The sequence below is a fragment of the Sylvia atricapilla genome, chromosome 4, assembly GCF_009819655.1.
Source record: "Sylvia atricapilla isolate bSylAtr1 chromosome 4, bSylAtr1.pri, whole genome shotgun sequence".
Classification (NCBI taxonomy): domain Eukaryota; kingdom Metazoa; phylum Chordata; class Aves; order Passeriformes; family Sylviidae; genus Sylvia; species Sylvia atricapilla.
The window spans coordinates 15,929,732-15,950,250 of NC_089143.1; the positions used below are offsets into that span (position 1 = coordinate 15,929,732).

A 20,519-nucleotide genomic window follows, 5' to 3' on the forward strand; every position below is an offset into this window, starting at 1 on the left:
CGGGGGCGCCGCTGGCCGTGACAGTGCCCGCGACAGTGCCCGCGACAGTGCCCGCGACAGTGCCTGCGACAGTGCCTGCACCGCGCCGTGCCGAGCCGAGCCCGAGCCGTGCCGTGTCCTGCCCAGCCGAGCCGTGCCGTGTCCTGCCCAGCCGTGCCCAGCCGTGTCCTGCCCAGCCGTGCCCAGCCGTGTCCTGCCCAGCCGAGCCCGAGCCGTGCCGTGTCCTGCCCAGCCGAGCCGTGCCGTGTCCTGCCCAGCCGTGCCCAGCCGTGTCCTGCCCAGCCGTGCCCAGCCGTGTCCTGCCCAGCCGAGCCGTGCCGTGCCGTGTCCTGCCCAGCCGTGCCGTGTCCTGCCCAGCCGTGCCGTGCCGTGCCGTGTCCTGCCCAGCCGTGCCGTGTCCTGCCCAGCCGAGCCGTGCCGTGCCGTGTCCTGCCCAGCCGTGCCGTGTCCTGCCCAGCCGTGCCGTGCCGTGCCGTGCCCAGCCAAGCCGAGCCGTGCCGAGCCGTGCCGTGCCCAGCCGAGCCGTGCCGCACCGCGCTGTGCCGTGCCGGCGCCTCGCCACGCTCCGCCGCGGGCTCCCTGCGCAGCCACCCGGGGCGGATCGGCGGGAGTTTGCTCGGCCGTGAGGAGGTGGCGAGGCCGTGTGAGGCTCGGAACTGCCCCAGAAGTTTGCTGGCAGAAACTGTTCGCTTTGTTGGCAAAGTCTTCAGGCTCTCCTCAGAGGAATACCCCATTGCCTAAGATGAGTGGCTGTAGGAAGCGGTGTAAGCGGGAAATAATGAAATTTGCCCAGTACCTTCTCAGGCTAATCACAGGTTCTCTTCACACAGGTAATGACTGTTTTTCTCTGTAGTCGAGCTGTTCAGCATGATAGCAAGAGAATTGCCTAAGGATAATACAGGGTTGTCATTGTTTTATATTATCATTCCTTTCATCTTATAAATAATAATAAAAGAAGATCTGTGAACTACTTTGTGGCTGAGCATAATGAAAACAGCATAGGCTGATGTTACAGTGTTTAGACAGTCTGACATTCTCTAAGCCTTTACACACACGAACCCAAATTTGGGATGTGAGTGTACATGCTTCCACCTGTGTGTATTGAAGGCGCTGCAGAGAACACACAGTGGTCATAAAGGATGAGTCTTATGTTTTTCATTTTCACTGTTTCTTGGACTGATATTCTTTGATAAGCACACTACATTCTTTTTCTTGGAGGCTTGGTTTTGCTTATCTAAAGATGTAAATCAGCTGCAAACTGTCAATGTGATGCTTTAGTATCTTGTAGGAAATTTTAAGTAGCACTTGTTCTTTGCCCTTAAGGAATTTGAAACATAGTGGTTGTCAGCTTTCCTTAGGTAATTTTTTTTTTTTTGTAACCTTGGACAAAGTGCAGCACCAGGGAAGGTTTCTGAGCTAGACTGAGCAGATGCTGTGGTTTTCTTATCACTTTGGAAAATATACTTTTCTCACAGTTCAGCATTTTCTGGCTGTTCTCAGCAGCTGACAAATATGATAACTTATATGATGTCATTCTGTATTTATAAAATATAATTGTGCTTCTTTCTAGACTTCAGTTACTTTTTTTCCCTTGCAGAGCTGCAAGTCCAGCATCAGCAGATAGTACCAATTATGCTAACACGATTGCTGAGAATTAAAAGCCATTTATTTAAAGTAATCTGAAAGTTTTGGCTGGTTATTTTTGTTTGGTGGTGGTGTGTTGGCTATTTGTGTGTTTTGTTTTGGCACTGATGCAAAGATTTGGGAGCAAAGTTGACTTCAGTGATAATTGGAAGAATTGATGCATGCAATTAATCGTGTTTAGGGTTACAGTGCTGTAGAAGTGACAGCACAAACACTGACAATGCATACTTTATAGGATGCTTGTAACTTATGGAAATCTGACACAGCTTTTTCATAACTTTGAATGTCTGGTAACAGAATTTCCCTGCCTTTTTTTTTTTTTTTTTTTTTTTTCTCTGCCATTCCTAGTCTATCGTAGTTTCTCTTTTGTGAACTGCATCAATTCAAATTTTTCTGAAAACACTGGCTTCTTGCTCCTGTGGGTTGCTATGGAAATTAAATAATATATGATGCAAGAAGAAAGAGGTGTTAGAAATTCATTGCAATACTCTTTTCACAAGTCATCCAAGCTTTTCCTTTCCTATCTAGTGAATGATGCACACACTACTCTATTTTTCAGACTGACATTTGTGCTGCAACCTTTCTGAGCTCACAATGCAAAACGATTTTCAAGACCTGCTGTGGATATTGACTGATATGCTATCACTAAAAGAAGTTTCTTCTTTTTGCAATTAAGCAGCATGTATTCGATGATAAAAAGCCAAGTGGAGTGGCCTCATATATGTTTCCTTAAAGGCAAGCAAGCAAGCAAGCAAAAAATGCCTGCTCTTAGGAAGAGCTGAGATACTTCTGAGGAGGTTTTCAGTTTGTTTTAATTTATCTTACTACTCTTACTAAGTTAATAGATGTCATCATGTTCAATTGATGTGGTAAATGAGATGATCATAGTGTGATGATACCTGAAATGCCAAGGGAGGTAGAGCTCCTCTCTTAAGCTCTTGCATAGTCCTACTCAGTAACCTCAACTGTTGCAAACCAGTCACTGTTCATCCTGAAAAATCTAATGCATAATTCATTCTGTTGATAATTAGTTGATAATTCATGAAGATGAATGAGGAAGTCTGGTTGAAAGTGTTAGAAATAGTGTACTATGTACATTAAAGATGCTGCTGTTTATATCTTGAGCATTCAAAAATTTAGGATAAGTCTCAGAAACAAAAAAGTGTGCTTATTTAACTTAGACACAGGCGATCTCCTCACCCAAGTGACCAATTAATTTCAAAGTGTAAATGTTTACTAAAAAGCACAATGGTGAACATAATTCAATTTCCTTGTTGATATGATTTGTCTTCTAGTGTCTTTTTCAGGTGTTCCTTAATATTTAAATTATACCTAATAGTTTGGAACTACACATTCTTGAAAGTATTTGTCCTGAGTCTAATCTATCCCTTCTTCCTGTATGGATAGGCATCTTGAATATATACTTAATCTACACATCGGTACAAGCTCTGCTGCAGCTGGTGTGATTGCGTTGATCAGAAAACAAAACAAAGTGGTAGAGGAGGGAGACTGGGTTTCCTGGCCATGGGCCTGGCTAAGGAGTCACTGTTGATCACTGGTTTTATAGCTTGTGTTTCATAACCATTTATAGCACTGCAAAACTGTTCTCTGGTAAATCTAAATGTTTAAAATTAAAATGATCTCATATAGCTGTCTGTAATAATACATAAGCATGGACTTGTGTTTCATAGCCCACTCAGCTGGAACCAATATTAATGAAACTACCCCCTTGCTTGAAGGTAAATGCTGTATAAATCTTTACAATGGATTTTAGGTGGCAGTCTCTGCATGAATACATCCAGATCTCTCTCAATTTTTTTTACAGCAAGTCACTATGATTGATAGCAAAATGTAGTGAAAAGAAATAGTCTTTTAAACAGAATTTTTACTTCCCTATGATTTCTGTTACATAGTAAGTTGATGTGTTTCCACAAGTGAAATATATTCCCTCACTGAAGATAGCAAACCAAGTGTACCAATTCCAACTTTGTTGCCTCCTGCCTCTTGACTTGTAAGCACCTGGTCTTTGAAACACTGTCATAAAATCTTGGCACTGCTCTTGAGAATGTTTTAATTTTTGGATGCGACACGGATTTGCATATTATAAATAGCAAAATAAATCATCATGAGATCAAGAAGTAGGTCACAGATTGTTTTAAAATGGAGGAAGAGTGATTTTAGGGCAATGGCTATGAATTTTTTCTTAACTGTCTCAACTGATGAAGGATTAAAGAGATGACAGAACCAAAACCGCCCTTGATTTCAGTGGTAGATTTTCACAGTTGCATCCCTTTCAGGCATGTTTTTATTAAATGTCTGATATTACCTATTAAGTGTCATGTAAGAGGCCAAGTTTTACAGGACAGATTCAAATTCCCAGTTAGCATGTATGTATACAAGGAATGAAGTGGAGAACAACCCTGGCTGTGAAATTGTACTCTTTCCAGCAAATGAGTTATCTCATTTTTCTACGCTTTTGTAGGTTGCGTTATGGATTGATGTGGGGGGTTTTTTTGACTTCTTTAGATTTTCTGGGGTTTTGTTTGTTTCTTTGTTTTTGAATCTCAAGGTTGATGAAATTGGTGTAAAGTAGCATTTATCAAAGGCTTTGTAGTTTTCTTAGCAAAGAAGCAAACCAATTAGTGAATGCAGGTTGTACTTTCGGGTGGCATGTTCTTTGATAAAACAGATTACCACAGGTCATCTCTAGTCCTTCATTTTCCTGTTTGTTTTTTTTTTTTTTTTTTTTTCCCACAGAAATGTTTTCTGGCCTACTGCCAAGAGGAATATATCATCTGAGCATAACTCCGGAGCTATGGGAGCTTCCTCACAACTGTACTCCTCTGACTGTCCTAGTTATGTGCCTATCACTGCCAAAAGTCTGAGACTGTTTAGGATAGTAGTTTATTCTGAATTCCTTCAAGGGCTGCTCTTTGGTAAATCCAAGTGGAATCACCTTTTTTAAATGCCAGTTGCCATATTCTCTTAACTTTTACGATAAATAATAGGAGAAGTAGAATAAATTAAAAGACAAAAATAATCCAAAAAATTATTTTTATCTTTAAAAAATGAGTCAAATAGAGCACATAAAAAGACTGTTCCCCTTTTATGCAAACAGGATATAACTTAAAATTATTTTAAAAGGAGCTTTTATCTTGAGGATGTCATAGAAATCATAAAATGTCAATATTCATAGGAAAAAAGGTTTAATGTGTTTCTAAATGCCTTTTTTGTATTGCTGAAATATATATATATATATATATATATATTAGATACCAAATAAGTATTATTCATGAACCTAATTAGTCTTTTTTAATTTATTTTTAATAGGGAAGAATTCCAGATTCAAGTTCGGCATCTCTTGGTTGTTGCCTGTGAGGTAGTTTGAACCTCTGGGGTTCGGGAAACTTTTCCTACACAGAGATGCAATGTTCTCTCAGTAGATAATTTCACAAGTTCAGATGTGCAAGAGTGAAATATTTGCCATGTGCCGTTTAGGGAAAGAAGTCTCATTAATTTAAAATGAACCAATCCAGATTTCATTTGAAATTCTGCATTGTACTTCATGCTTGCTCAGTTTCTTGACTAGGATTGTCAACTTTTCTGGGTGCTGTCTTGATATTCATCTATCTCTGAGGGAAATTCCTTCAGTGGACAGGTGTGGTGGATACCAAATGTCAGCACTATGGGATTTTGAGTAGGTTTCATGTAGTAGCTGACAGAGGTGCTTGAAAACATTGAGAGAAAAATAACTGAAAAAACACCAGCCAACCAAAAACTCCCCCAGATTGTTTTGTTGTTGTTGTTGTTTACTTGTTAGGTATATTAGTTGAATTTTGCCTGAGTCTTCATGTTATGTTTCTAGGATTTTTTGTTTATTGCACTGTTGAGTACCTGCCTTTGAAAACACTTTTCCATTATGCTACTCCTGTACATATTATCACTACAATAGGCATTTTGTTTAGAATAGGCTGTAGTATGGACAGTGTTCTGAGACAAAAGACCAAGAGCTTTTGAGCTTAGTAGCAGGCAACGTGAAATACATTCTGGGAAAAGCTGAGAGTGCCTTAACTTAATGTGCTTGTGATGCATTCCGCTTCAAATCGGGAAAAAATTAAAAATGTTTGTTTTGTTCCCTCAAAAAATCAATCCTACCTATATGCCTCTCATGTGCTGCAGATTTATTGTGAACTTTCAGCAATTTTGTAGAAAATTGCTTGGTAGTATAATTTCAAGTAGTATAATTTGTTACAAAACATGTTATTATAAATTACATTTAAGAGCTCAAAAATTATACGTTTTTCTCTCTTCAGAAATGGGTCTACATAGACTGCCTTTGCTCTTCCTGATTTGCAACTCAGTGTTGTACAAAGTGTTTGAGCTTCAGGTTTTATAATCCTGCATATTTGAGATAGATTGAACTTCCCAGATGCATGAAGCAGTGTTGGTATCTTGAAGTGGGCCATCTAAAGGCAATACCCTAATCTTTAAACATATTCTCCTGAATATTTTTAAATATTTTACTCAGATGGCCCATGTTTTAAGGCATTAACTCCATCATATGACCTATTTAAAGATGATTTTTTTTCCAGATCCTTCCAAAAGAGCCTTCACTGACATCTTAAAGCTTCTTATGGTGTGTTAATTGGAAAAGGACAAAGTGACCATGCTACGTGCCATTTCTGTTGAAAAAATTGAGGTTTCACTCTCATTCCAAGTCTGAGTCTTATTTATAATGAAAGATACAGTTCATCTTCTTTTACAAGTGACAAATTGGAAAGCATCCTGTAGTCATCATTAATGGTCTTCCTTTTGGAAGTTCTATGTTCTGTACTGTTCTTGTCAGAGTCCAAATTACTGATGTCAATTATAAAGAGGGTATTAAAAATTCAGCTGTAGGACACAGCACTTGATAATATTGTAATAAATAGGTATGATTCCTGCTGACAAAATTGAAACAGTAATCAATATTTTAAAAATACTAAAATAAGTAGGTAAAAATGTAATGCCAAGGAGGAGAGGGAGGGGTGTCCCCCCTTCTCCTGCATATGTCTTCAGATGTTCAGTAAAAAGTAGGAAAACAGGAAAAAAATGATAAGAAGAGCTAAAGTTGTCTTGGAGACCTGGGAAAAATCCAGAGAAGTGGTAATTATATTGAATTTATTGCCTTAGTGTGCCAGCAAAAGTATATTTATCTATTTTTATATATAATAAGTTTAATGCTCATCTGTAAACAAGAAGTTCATTTATAGGACACACGAGGAAGATGAAAACCTTCCTCCCAATGACCCCCAAAAATGAGGAGACCCCTAAAAAGAGGATGGTGGGGTCTGCACACTGAAAGCAGAAATAGGTGGTGATGAGTGATGTAAATTTTACAAATCAACAATAGGAGGGAATAGGAGGTGACACATGGTATGAAAAAGGCTAAATTAGAGCTTTTGATTTGTACATGAAGCTGGACAGCTCCTGCTCATGTACTCCATGGCATAAATTTGCTTATATATTAAGAACCAGTATTATCTATTATCAACAAATTATTGTAACTTTTTAAGCTGCTCAAATTAAACTTGCTGCTACATTTAATTTGTTTGGGTTTTTATTTCTGATTGAAAATTAAGCAGCACACTCATTTATAACAGTATGTTTAAAAATACTTTTAAATGAACTTCTGAGGTTTACCAAATCATGCAGACAAAATGTTGGGAAATGGCAGCATTTGGACTGTCTCAGCCTTGTACAATATAATACAGTTCTTCACTGTGTGTATACTTTTCATTTAACCATTGCACAGAGTAACTTGGAGAGTAGAAGCAGCAAGGAACAGGATATATTTAGATTAGAAATTTCCGTGCAAACTGAAATAAACACAATCTTGGAATGCACAGACCGTGGGGTTTTTTTTGATTTTGATGTTTTTGTTCCTTTTATAAAGATTTTATTCTGCAAACAGACATTGTGCAATGATTTTTAAAGACACTAAAATGACAGATAAAATTCCATGTAGGGTAAAATGAAGTGGTACATGCTGGGCAAAATGAGCTTTATGTCTGAATGGATAGGCAGTGAGCTTACTGCTTGCCACGAATGAAACCCTGGGGATGATAAACCTGTGAAACTCCTTACTAAAGGGTGTTTTACTGAAGGGTGTTGTTATAGTGCCAAAAGTTCTGCATGAGTCCAGAGGGACCAGCTGGCCAAGGAGTTGGAAAATAAACCTGTTGGGAGAGACTGTCTAGATTAAAGATGTAAGAACTTCCCTGAGATGAAAATAGTCCATGGCTATTAAAGTGTTAGGGGAGAATGTTCTAAGTGCTTTTTCTGGTTCTCCTTTTCACTGGACATACACTAATAGCTGTTGGTGAAGACAGGATATTGAATTAGATGGATCTTTTGTCTGAAGCAATACAGTAGTTTGTATGTTTTTATATTGCTAACTTGCATTCAAAAAAGGTGATTACTCCTGGATTTACCAAGGAGCAGCTCTTGAAAGAATTCAGAATAAGCTACTATCCTGAACAGTCTCAGACTTTGGCAGCAATGGGCACATGAACTAGGACAGTCAGACTGCAGTTGGAGACCTCCCACACCTATGCTCAGATGATATCTTCCTCCTGGCAGTAGGCCAGAAAACATTTCTGTGCAAAAAAACCCCAACAAAATGAAGGACTAGAGATTACCTTTGGTAATCTGTTTAATCAAAGAACATGCCATCAAAAAGTACGACCTGCATTTACTAATTGGTTCGGGGTTTTTTTACCTAAGAAAAATAGGAAGTCTATATGAAGATAAATGCTACTTTACACCAATTTAATCAATCTTGGTATTTAAAAACAATCAAAACACCCAGCCCCAAAAGTCAAAATAAACTTCTCTGGGGTTAGGATGTTTTCACTTGCTTCTGTGGTAGACAACAACAGTTCAGCAGGTGTAATCCTGCCTCTTTTTGTTCTCAACTATGTGATCTTGCCTGAGCACCTTACTGCAATTGCCAGAAGTTTAAAACAGATAGTTTAAAAGGAGTTATAAACTGAATATGAAGTCAACTGAAATAGCTTTTCAGACAGTGTGTTTACAGATTACTAATAAGAACCACTGCACATGTTTTTTAATATCTTGGATTTCTTAGGCTTCACATATGGAGTAGCCTTAGGATAAATTCTATTAACTAGTCCATGGGAACATAGGTCCATACATACAAAAAAATTTATATGTATATACATTTTTTTCTATACTAATAAATACCCTGAAAAGGGATTAGATACTCCAGTTATCTGAGAAAAAAAAATAGTATGTAACATCTCAACAGGGCTAGCTAGGGAAGACAGATGCATCCTACCAGCAGCAGTGTCAGTAGCTGATCATTCAAATGGAGGTTTTAAAACCCCAGTGTTTTTGGTCCTGCTTCAGTTTTATTTGGGGCAGTTAAAGGAAAGATGCAAGCTAGGAATAAAAATGAGAAACCATGGCAATCTCATTCACACAGATAGGATGATAGATGTATGTACATGTAGTGACTGCAGTAATAGTGTGTATTTTAACTTTTAGTTTCATTAATGTCCCTCTCTTCATAACTGGCATAACCATATGTTCATGCTTAACAGTCTGCAAGGGCTATCTTAAATGTAAGCCTGTATTAAGAGAAAATATTTTCTCAATTTGTTGGATATTTGAATTCTGTAAGAACATTATAGATAGATGATAGCCAATTCAATACCATGTTTGGATATAAAGTTAATGGCCAATCTGGAAAATAGCAAGTGCTATGTTGGCTTGGAAATATGTGGGCACTGAACTACCTGCTAACAGCACTTCAACTGTGTGATTGGCTCTGATATAGCCAAACAGGAACAATGGAACTGATAAAACTTAATGCTGCTTTGTGTCTGGTGAAAGCCAATCTCATGTCCCATTACACCGGCAGTCACCTGTTTATGGGCCATAACACAGTGGCCCGGTTGTCACATCACCACTGTTCTCTTTCCTGGCATGGTGTGGTGATCTTCACTTGTTTTACTGTGTTTTCAGACCGAATTAATTTGTAACATTTATATTTTATGTGTATAACCCAGCTCATTTAAATTCCACTATAGATTTTTATGTGTCTCTGAATTGGTTTGGATATTGACTCATGTGAACTCTTCACTTGCCTCCTGTCTCTTCGTGATGACAGCCTGTCATGGAAGAAAACGCAATTCACTCCAATACTTCTTTCATTTCCAAAATTGAAATACTGACTTTTGAAGTAATTTAAAATGAAACAAATAAAAAACTGTCTGAAATTACACTCCTGAACTTTTCGCTGCAAAAAGCTGTCAAAATTGGATGAATTAATTTTTTAAGAACATTAACTAAGATAGTATCTTTATATTCTGTTTTATAAGTGCAAATTTGTGTCTTTGTATTTTTAACTGAAATCTGTAGCATGTTTCAAGTATGTGTATGCTTGGACCTAGGGGGTTCACTTCTCTAGAATGCTTCAAAAAATTGAAAATTATTTAATATTGTAAAGCTCTTTTTTAAAGCTACAGCAGGTATTCTAAGGGGTCCTGTTACTGAGGGTTTCGGCTGCTACTGAACATTTTGAACATACAACATATATTGAGTGTTATTAGATTCCTGCGGTATTGAACTCTAACTTGTCATTAATTCTGCATTTGAAGTTCTATTCGAAATAATACAGGTGCCATAATTTTATCAACTATGTTTGTCATTACTATTTCTTCAGAATACAGGAACTGAAAATAAGCATATACAGTATTATTCTGAGTACATATGTGTGTGTCAAATAGGCTCTTTAGCTTTTAAAACTGGTACCAATTTGATTTACCCTTTTAAACTTTTTATGCAGTGCCCATTTAGGCAGTGTGATTAATTTTAAATATAAAATAGAACTGTTTGGGATTAAGAGAAAAGTCTGTTTTCACCAACATTCATATTTCATTAGTTCAAGAAATGGAATGAATCTGAAAAGAGGTACTAGATTTTGTGTCTGTTAGTCTGGGTTTTTTTTCAGCAGATTTATAATGTTTTAAATACCCTTTATGAGGCGTGTGAGTAAAATCAAACAACATTTAGAATTTGTGCAGTGCAGACCTTTCTGTGACAGCTATTGTAAACTTCAGTTAATTTCAGGGAAAAAAGTGACGGTTGATAATTTATATTTGATTTATAGTAATACTTGTAAAGGTCAGCAAAAAATAGATTGCTTAGTCAACTCTGAAAATAGGAATTAGGCTTTTATGTCATTTACTTCTCAAAAGTTAGTCCATAGATTCTTTATTCTAATCACTACATTTCATTACATTAGTTGAAGAATTTCTTTGAAAATCCCAGGTCAGGGTTTCCCCTCAGATGATTTCCTTGGGACAAGGACATGATATGAATTGGGCCCTCTGGTTTCTGCAAAACTTAAAAATGGAGAGTTGCTGGTCAAATGTGGTGCTGACACACAGATGTATCCAGCTTCGGGCCAAAAAATTTGGGTTAATTTCTAATCAATTAGAGTACACATAGTATGGGTACATCCACCTAGGATAATCAACTCTTGTTGATTATTTAGATTATCTTGGATCATGTAAAAACTACAATTTTTTTACCTTTATAAAAATATATATGTAAAATATATAATAAGTACACCCAGTTTTTAGTAAATCCCTCTTCTATACAATGTTTGTTTTCACTTACAAGTTTTAAATGCACTTGTATGAGCATCTCTCAGGTACAATCTGTGCTCTTACCATCTAATTCACTGTCAGTGATACCTATGGAATCCACAGCAGTGAAATCTGCAGAGCCTTCTGTAGCAAATGGATCTGAAATTGCTTCATTACTGTAAATGTGAGGCTAATGATTATATATATTTAGTCAATTTCCCCGAATTATCATATGCTTGTTCCCAGACAAACAAATATTAAGCACCAACGATAAGCTACTTTTGAATTGCTGCACTGCAGCCTAACACCAGTTTTGTAAGCTTCTTCCATTACTGCTTCAGAAAAGGAGGTAAAACCATAAGAGAAATCTAAGGAATTGTCTTCATGTGCAAATTTAATTGAAATTAAGTAAAACTGCTACAATGCAGAGGAATCAGAACTGACGTGACCTCATTTTAATTTAGCATAACTCATTTCTGAAGGAAATGAAACCAAATTCTATTTTAATTCTGAATGAGTGGGTCTCAATAGTGACTGAATTAATCTTAACTATTGCACCTTACTGATAATTAATAATTAACTTCCCTGAGTAGCCTATGTGCACAGCTGCTCAGGATTCCTGAAAAGGCATCAGGACTTTTTAGTGAGGACAAGAAAATTTTTAATTTATTCAATCAGCTAATAACTTTTAAAAATGTAACCAAAAAATTAGATGCAACTTAATGTCAAGAGAATCAAAAATATAAAGTAAGACTTTAAGGAAAATTAATAGTGAGGGTGAGGAGGGAGGATGATGGAAAAGGAAGAGCACAAGTGATACTAATAAATAAAAATGTGCATTTATGCACAGCCTCAGACTCATCCTTGGTGTAAAGCTGCAAGCAAATCTGTACCAATGAAGAGTTTGGTCTGAGGGAAATACTTACTGGAGAGCATGGTGTCATGTCTTCACTCTCAGCACTCTGAACCTCTAGCATTGAAGGCAATTTTTTTACATTGTAGAAATATTTATTCCTTCAAAATTGGACTGATTTTTGACTTCAGTGTATTACAACAGTATCTGAAATGCACGTTGGGGAAGAGAGAGATGATGGTGGCTGACAGTCACTACTCACTTTCAATTTGATGTATCTGTTACCCTGACTGCTGGTTTTGGAAGTTTCATTGCTATTCAGGCACTCTCCCTCTTGCCGCACACAGGTGAATTTAAGTGCTGCAACATCCCCCACGTTCACATTGACAGTGCTCCAAAACTTTAATGCTGAGTGACAGATTGGGAATAGAAACAGCAGGGCATTCCTGCCCCGTGAAGACGTAGCAGATGAAGTGCTTGAAGCTCCTCAAATAACTACTGTAGTCTATTGTGAGAAGCTAATTGGATTGTATGTATTGCTTACAGGAAGTTTTGGACTGATCTATTAAATTACCTACCTGTTGTCTGTGTAGTATCGTACTGTGACAGTAATTGAAATGTCATCCTGTTGAGACAGTATAGGACTAAGGCCAGTTCTTTCATGACTAGTCTGCTGAGATATTTCCATCAATCAAGTTGTACCATATAGTAAAAAGGTGTCCTTTTTCATCAAGGAGGAAACTGTCCTTCAAAAACTAATAGAATTCTTGTAAATACCCTGGAGTGGGTCCAGCTGAGGATGACAAAGATGATGAAGGGATTGGAACATCTCTGTTATGAGGAAAGGCTGAGGGAGCTGGGCCTCTTCAGCATCAAGAGACCACTGAGAGGGGAGCTCATCAATGTCTCTCAGTGTCTGAAGGAAGGGTGCCAGGAGGATGGAGCCAGGCTCTGCTCAGAGGTGCCAAACAACAGGACAAGAGGCAATGGGCAGAAGCTGATGCCCAGGAAGTTCCACCTGAGCATGAGGAAGGAGTTCTCCTGTGTATGTGATCACAAATGGAACAGGTTGCACAGAGAGGTTCTGGAGTCTCCCTCACTGGAGATACTCAAGACTAGACACACTCCTGTGCCATGTGCTCTGGGATGGCCCTGCTTGTGCAGGGAGGTTGGGCCAGATGGCCCACTGTGGTCCCTCCCAACCTGATCCATTCTGTGATCCATCTTGACAGTGTAAATAGGCAGTTTGCTGTATGTGTCCCCCCATTTACATAATTAGTAGCAGTACTCTTATCTCCTATCTTACCAGGTAGAGTTCATCAGTAAAGAGAGCCATGTAATGATAGACTATAGAGTGTTTGCAGTTTTCAGTGCTTTTATGTTTACTTTTAGCTGTATTGCTACTGATCAAAGTCAGAAAATTTAGGTTTGAGATTTTCTTTCCACTGCGGCTTACCTGTAAGATAAATGTATATTGTGGGATTATATGTATAGCTGTATGATGTTTACAACACTCTTCTTTCCAAAGAGTACAACATTTTAGTTTTTATTTTGTACTACTACTTTTTTTTCAGATTTACTCAATCTGCATCAGACACCAGATCTGTACTGCCCCATAACTATTTAAGAAGTACTACCCAAGTATACATTTGGGGATGAAGCATTCCACACTTAAAAAGACTGAGTACTGTAACTATCTATACCTTACCTAGAGGTGCATTGTCTTTAAAATCTTACAGGGTGAATAATGAGAGGCAAAAATGGTTGCACCACAGTGAATTGGAAAAATGAAGTAAACTCTGTGTGCCTGTGGATCTGGGAGCTGTGAAGGGCAATGTGCAGTCCTGGAGCTTTAGCAAACTGGGCCATGGAGGAGCAGAATTTGAAGGAAGAAGCCTTCAAACACATGTAACTGTGTCTAGAGGGCACTGGGAAGGTGATGGCTGATGGAAATATCCTGCTTCTGGTTTGTGCCCACTTACAGGCTGAAGCAGTGTGGAAGACCCTCACTGCACTTATAGTTCCCTGCAGATTGAATATGGCATAAGAAGCATTGTTGAAAGTTAGTAATTAGGAGATGAGTAGAGCTCAGCTTAGATTTTTCTGAATTATCTCTATGCATTTAAACATCACTTGTTTTGACTCTTTATGTAGGATAGGTTTGTACTTGCAAAATTGAAACTATATACTAAATTTTCAAATTATTTTTCTTGAAGTTTACAGTGGCATCTGTATATATAGAGTTAGGTGCTTTGCTTTTGCTACTTTATGATAAGTCCTTTATAGTCTAGGAAATTCAGATCTTGTAGTATTCAAAAATGTACAATCTGTCTACTTTAACAGTTCTGTGTGGTTGCTCTTCAATTCTTTTTACACTTCTGTAAAAGTTCAAAACATTTTGTTTGCTTTTTTACAGACCTGCTGCTAATTCTTAGACCTATGAATTCCATATTTCAGTACTTGTAGTCTGTCTTGATTCATCACCCTATGGTGTGAGGTAAAGTTGGTTTTTCTACCTGCACTGTATTATTAAGTCAGCTGCTTTGTTTCATCTGCCTGCTGTCTTTGATCCCTTCATCCCTGGTCGCCCAGTTCCATGTGGTCCTTCTGCAGTCCTTCCACTAATCCTTCACTGGATATCACAAGTGGATTTTTCTAGCTTCATTATTAGTCCTGTTTTTCTGGACACTTATGAAGATGCTGAACATTTGGAGCTTCAGCACTTACCTTCTAGGGACTCCGGGACTCCTTCACTATAATTTTCCTCTGATGTGACTTCACTGCTTTCCTGCCTTTGTGGTTTTTTTTTTTTTTTTTTTTTTTTTTTTTTTTTTTTTTTTTGTTGTTGTTGGTTTTTTTTTTTTTTTTTTAACATACCATTAAAGACTAGCAGACTCCTAGAAGTAGTGAATACAAATCGAGTGGTCATACACATCCTGAAGGGAGCTGCCATGAGACCTGCCTCAAAAGATCAGTGTTCTCCTTACAACCAGTCCACTGTGTGCCACTCATTTGTTTAAATGAACTCAAAACTCTTGGCATTTTTTGACCTTTTCTCTTTGCTTTCTACTAGAATAACAAGGTATTAAAATACATTACCAGTGCAGAGTGTATCTGTATAAGCCACTGTGAATTTCTTCTAAACAGAACAAGAGGAATGACTCTTGCTCCATTGCTTTGTGAGATTCAATAATGCCTTTGAAGAGATTCTTCCATGGATGCTCCTGGCAGTCATTAAGATTTGTCATTCCCAAACAACACATGGTTGACTAGACAGAATGCGAAGCTGATTTGAGAGTTTTGTTTGACCACCAATTCCCTGACAAGGACAAGCTGGTTCAGCTCGTGAGTAAGTACAATGGGACCCTGGTGCCTACATTCTGCTGAAGTCCAGGAAAACATGGATAAAACTGCTGCCTGTGCCTTGATCCTTTCCAGTCCTGGGGCAGAAGTCATTCTGGTACAATTAAGTAGCTTGGTATCTGTCCTATGATGTAAGATTAAAGACTTAGCATTCCAGCACTGGATTCCTGAAAAGTCCAATCAAGAAAATACGTCAAAGGCATACAAATGCATAAGTGCAGTAGCACATGACTCAATACAAAGCAAAGTTGCCAGGACAACTGTCTTTCAGAAGTGAGTGATAAGCTGCTTTAATATAATTCTACAGCAGTCATACCCTTTCTTCATCCCAGCCAGAGGCTGGAATACCTTTCTCAGAAGGTCACCTTCCACACAGCTCCTTTTTACAACCCAATTTGTTAACCTCTTCTCTCAGGCAGTCTGTTGCACAGTATCCTGTCTCCTAGTGACACAAAAAACCCCTACTGGGGCTACTAAAAATTCATCATGTGTAATTTGTTGTAGATTTTTTTTTCCTTGCTGCCTCCCCAGACTGAGAGCAGTAGCTGTTGGAAATTGAGTGCTTAAATTACATGGCAAACTATGATAAATTTCCAGGCACAGAACTGTACCAACTGCCAAACTAAACTACTCATTTTCATTTCAGTTGGTCGTAAAAATGCAATCAAACATCCTGAATCCCAGATGGAAGTTTATAAAATTTAATTTGTTTCACTCTGTACAATGTAAAAGAAAAAAAGTGTGTTCTAAAAGTGGTGGGGTTTTTTAAGAACCCGTTGCATATAGGTCATGATTTTAATAGATAATTTTTACTCTGCTTAGTATTTTTCTTTTAAAGTTGTATTTTAAACAATTTCATTATGCATCAAAATTTGAAAAATAAATTGCAGGAAAATAGTAAGTGTGAAGAGTTCTTCCCATCCTTTAAGAGTTTAAGAAGTCAGTTGTAGAAATTGCAGTAAACTAAGGGTTGGTTTTGGTGTTTGTGAGCTTTTGGTTTTGTTTTTTATTTTATTGGTACTTTTTGTTGTTTACTTTCATTTATTTTACAGTGCTGGTGACAAGAGGGCATCCACTTCTCATGCAGATGCCCGTGAATGTCCCCTTGGTTCCCAGTTGGTCACAGCTGTCCTTCATGCTGCTCAACTGTTGTAGTGCAGACTGGGATTCCAGAAGGCAAAGGTCCTTTGTCACTGTAGATAGAGTGGAAAAGTTGAAGTGCACGGCCCTGAACTCAAGATCTGTGTTCTCATGTTTGCAATTCTATAGAAATACAGTACTGGACTGCAGTGGAAAAAAAAAAAAAAAAAAAAAGGAAATATTCTTTCCCACTAAGGCCCTTTTATGTTTTCCTTTTTGTTTATTTCTTGGTCTTATGAACATGTGATTTTGGCTCTGATTTCTGCTTTTTTTTTTTTTTCCCCTTTTCCTTTGTCAAGGTACGGAGTGATGTTAAAATAACAGTTTGTTCCTACTCGATGTTAAAATAACAGTTTGTTCTTGCTCTCAAACACATAATTAGCAGGCAGCAGGGAAGAGAATTATTTTCAAAACCTAACGAATAAGTCCCCAAATGGCTGTCAATTACTGATACACAGGGTATGTAAGCTGTCAAAACTGGTGACTTTTTTTTGTTTGATATTTCCTATGATGTACAGTGAGGGTTTTCTCCTGGAAACTCAGCTTCTTTATGTTATAGAAAATAGGGCTTTAATGATAGGAAATAGTGTAAATAATTTTTCATTGTTTTCCTCAACTTGCTGAATTAAAAGTTGATTTTTTTTTTATGCTAAGTTATTTCTGTATTCATTAGGTAAATCTGTATTAGGAGAAAATTCAAGGAGTTTAGTGAAGTTCATACTCAGAAAAAGGCAAAGAATGTATTTTAAACATACTTAAAATTTTGCATTAGAGGTGTCTCCAGCATGCTAAAGGCCATGGAAGTAGTTGTTTATTTGCTGATAGGATACCTCAGTCATGAGGTTTCTTTAATTATCTCATTAATATTCCAAACACTTTATAAAAGTTTATTGGAGTGTATATATATATATATATATGTGTGTGTATATAGTATGTTCTTGTGTAACACTGCTCTATGTCAATGGAAGGAGAAAACTCTGGTACTTATTTACCTGTAGCCTATTCCAGTGGTTTTGTAGTATATATTTAATTCCCACAGGTCCTGTATAGTGGACCTATATACATCTATATATGGATATATCCTCAAAAGAAGACTAGAAGACCTAGTTTCTACTCAGTTAAGAAATAGAACTTAACTAAGAATTAAAAAAAAAAATCACTAAACAACTTTTTGACAAAAGTTTCAAAGTATATGCAACAAACAATTCTTAAAGAAAGATTCAAAGCATGTATTCAAGCAACATGTTTGCAGGATGTCCTTGAAGGGCTCTGCTGAGATACTCTAGAAAGATATTAATCCTCTTTCACCCCAGAAGTATCTTTTCTTAAAGAGACTGTTCAGTTTCCATGTAGTTTGTTTGTTCATTTGTTTTAATGTTTAGCTAGAGGTGAAGGATTCAGTCCTTCACTGTTCTGGCCTTTGCTTCTGAGTGAAGTTCACCAGCTCTTTGCCATCTTCATTCAAGAGCTCTTTTACCTGACAAGCTCTTCACATTACTTACCTTTCCATTCTCTTGCCCCTGCAATACGGGCACTTACTCGATGGAGTTAAAGGTTTACTTTGCTCTGTAATACAGCAATGGCTTTGTCTTTCCAGTTTATAGTTAGTCATACATTAAATTCACATTTTTCTTAGCTAGTGCCTGCAAATCATGAGTTTAATTTCCTGACCCTTCACTGCCTTCCTCTTGCTCCTTTAGGCTTGTACAACTCTGACCACTTAAATATCACATATGCTTTCATGTTGTTACCACAAGCAATACTGATTAATAGTCCAGGGTGAAATTACAATCATGAAGTGACCCTTTTGTAAAAATCTTGCAAAATAATACTTTTAGAAAAAGCAATTTGGATATCAAGGTTGGACTTAATGATCTTGGAGGGTTTTTTCCAGCATTTCTGGGACTGTAAGTGATGAAAGATTGTGTGTATGAAGCGTTATTTACCTCAAATTGTAGTGTTTTATTGTGGAAGATTGCTAAAATTGCTAATGTAATTTTTTTTTCTATTGATGTGGAGTTTTGGCTACAGGCTTTTTGACTTAATGATAAGCATGTATTTATGCCTGAAGACTCGTTTTCTGTATTTTCATATTCAGGACAAAAAACACTTTCATTCTGACAGATTGATTGTGAACTAAAGATACACTTTTTTCTCAACAGAAGTTTATTTGGGGTCTTTTGGTCTTTGTTTTATCTAAAAATCCCAGTCTGATTTTTAGTCAGAACTTAATTAACTGCATGAACTTATGAAGTTGACTCTCTGGACTTAGAAGAGGTGCAGGTAGACAAGCTGGTTATTTATTTATACTCTTGTTTAGTTCTTATACTATATACTTCTCTTAGGAAAAGTTTTACAGCCCTCTCATGCTGAACTAAGTTGAAACTATAGGAAGCCACCTAGTTTTTGGAGTCAGCTCCAAAAGAAGCTGGCAGTATGCTTCTTTGTTCCCCCTGGGTGTTTCTAGGAAGTTTGGGAACTCTCTGTAGCTCTTCTTTTCTGGCAGAAATTTCAATTCATTATCTCATTTATGAGAATTGCTTCATTAGTTTCAGTTTTGATAATTTGCTTCATTAGTTTCAGTTTTGATAATAAATGCTATTTAGAAATCATTCTGAGCCAAGTGGTCTTACAATAGCCTCCTGCATTCTACCTTTTAGGTAATCTGCACTGGGTAATTGGAAGTTCTGTAGAAGATGCTTCCGCGTGGTTATGTCAATTTTCTCAGTTTGGTTGCCCTGCCTTCTTTTTTTTTTTTTTTTTTTTTTTTTTTTTTTTTTTTTTTTTTTTTTGGTCTAAATTAACAAACCATTTTTACATTTCTGAAAAGCCTAACATAAACAACAGGTCTTTTTGTGAATACTTTGAATACTCTTCTGAATTTTGGGTAAAGATGCTTGCTTTGTTGATGAAAAGCTAGTGGGAATACATTAGAAATTTTAGCAGCTTTCAAAGCAGAAAGGTTGATAAAAGTGCTTTGGCAGTAGCTGTCCTTTCATTCAAACTGTGGATGCAAATGGACATGGAAGGTGTGAAGGAAGAACGTGATAAAAAGAGTATACAGAGTTTTGGTCCTAGTGCCACTGGAATCAGGAAATTTTTTTTGCCTCATAATTCCGTTTGAACATTGAAGAGCACTGAATGCTGCCTAGCCCTTGTTTTGGAAAACAAAGCACACTTATGGCTTTATAGACTGGGTGTTTCTACAGACTCCTAGGAATAAAGAAACCCCATTACATTTAACAGCATCTCAGGGAAGGTGTCAGGTTGTCTCCTGAATGTGATAAAACACAAGAGAGTTATTGCTGCCTGTGTCAAGAAATTGGTGTCTGTAGCTTAGTTCAGCAGTTGGAAAACTGGTTCTGCTGTGATGAGAGCTGCCAGTCTCGTTGCTGTTGTGAAATCCCCATTATTAATACAAAAGTTTTTATCAGCAAAAATACTTTTTTTTTACATTACAATAGCAAACCCTATCACATTATATCAAGACAATTATTGTCATAAAAAATTGAATGTGGGACTTAGCAATCATGTTAGACTGTGGGATTTGAGGAAAAAAAAAAAAAAACTAAAACTGAAAGCAGAATATTTCCAAGCAGTTTTTAAATAAGGCAGAGTAGTGAAAATCCAGAGAAAAGGTGCCAAAGTTTTGTGACCTGGTTGTGGTTATTGCTGACTAATGGTGGTATTATTTAATTACTGCCCCAATATTTGAGTAACATTTCATTACTAAAATATTTTGCTGTTGTTTCACAATCTCTGCTAAATTAGAACTTTAAGTAGTTTTAATGCTTCTTACTTTAACCCAAGCTTATTGTTTTGGAAGATTAATTTGTCAGGGTGTCTTCCACATTCCATCAAGT

General features: G+C 37.4%; 1 protein-coding gene across 4 annotated transcripts in view; it reads left to right on the forward strand.

The window, feature by feature from the left end:
- KCNIP4 (potassium voltage-gated channel interacting protein 4) overlaps positions 1 to 20,519 on the forward strand; it is a 392,050-nt gene that overhangs the window by 101,817 nt on the left and 269,714 nt on the right. The window contains exon 1 of one of the 4 annotated variants that reach the window (XM_066317170.1): positions 640 to 830. The exons of the other annotated variants lie outside the window; for them this stretch is intronic. Within the exon in view, the coding sequence (XP_066173267.1) occupies positions 743 to 830 (88 nt within the window). The 5' untranslated portion in view covers positions 640 to 742. Of the gene's footprint in view, positions 1 to 639; positions 831 to 20,519 lie in introns of those variants that run through there. 4 annotated transcript variants of the gene reach the window in all.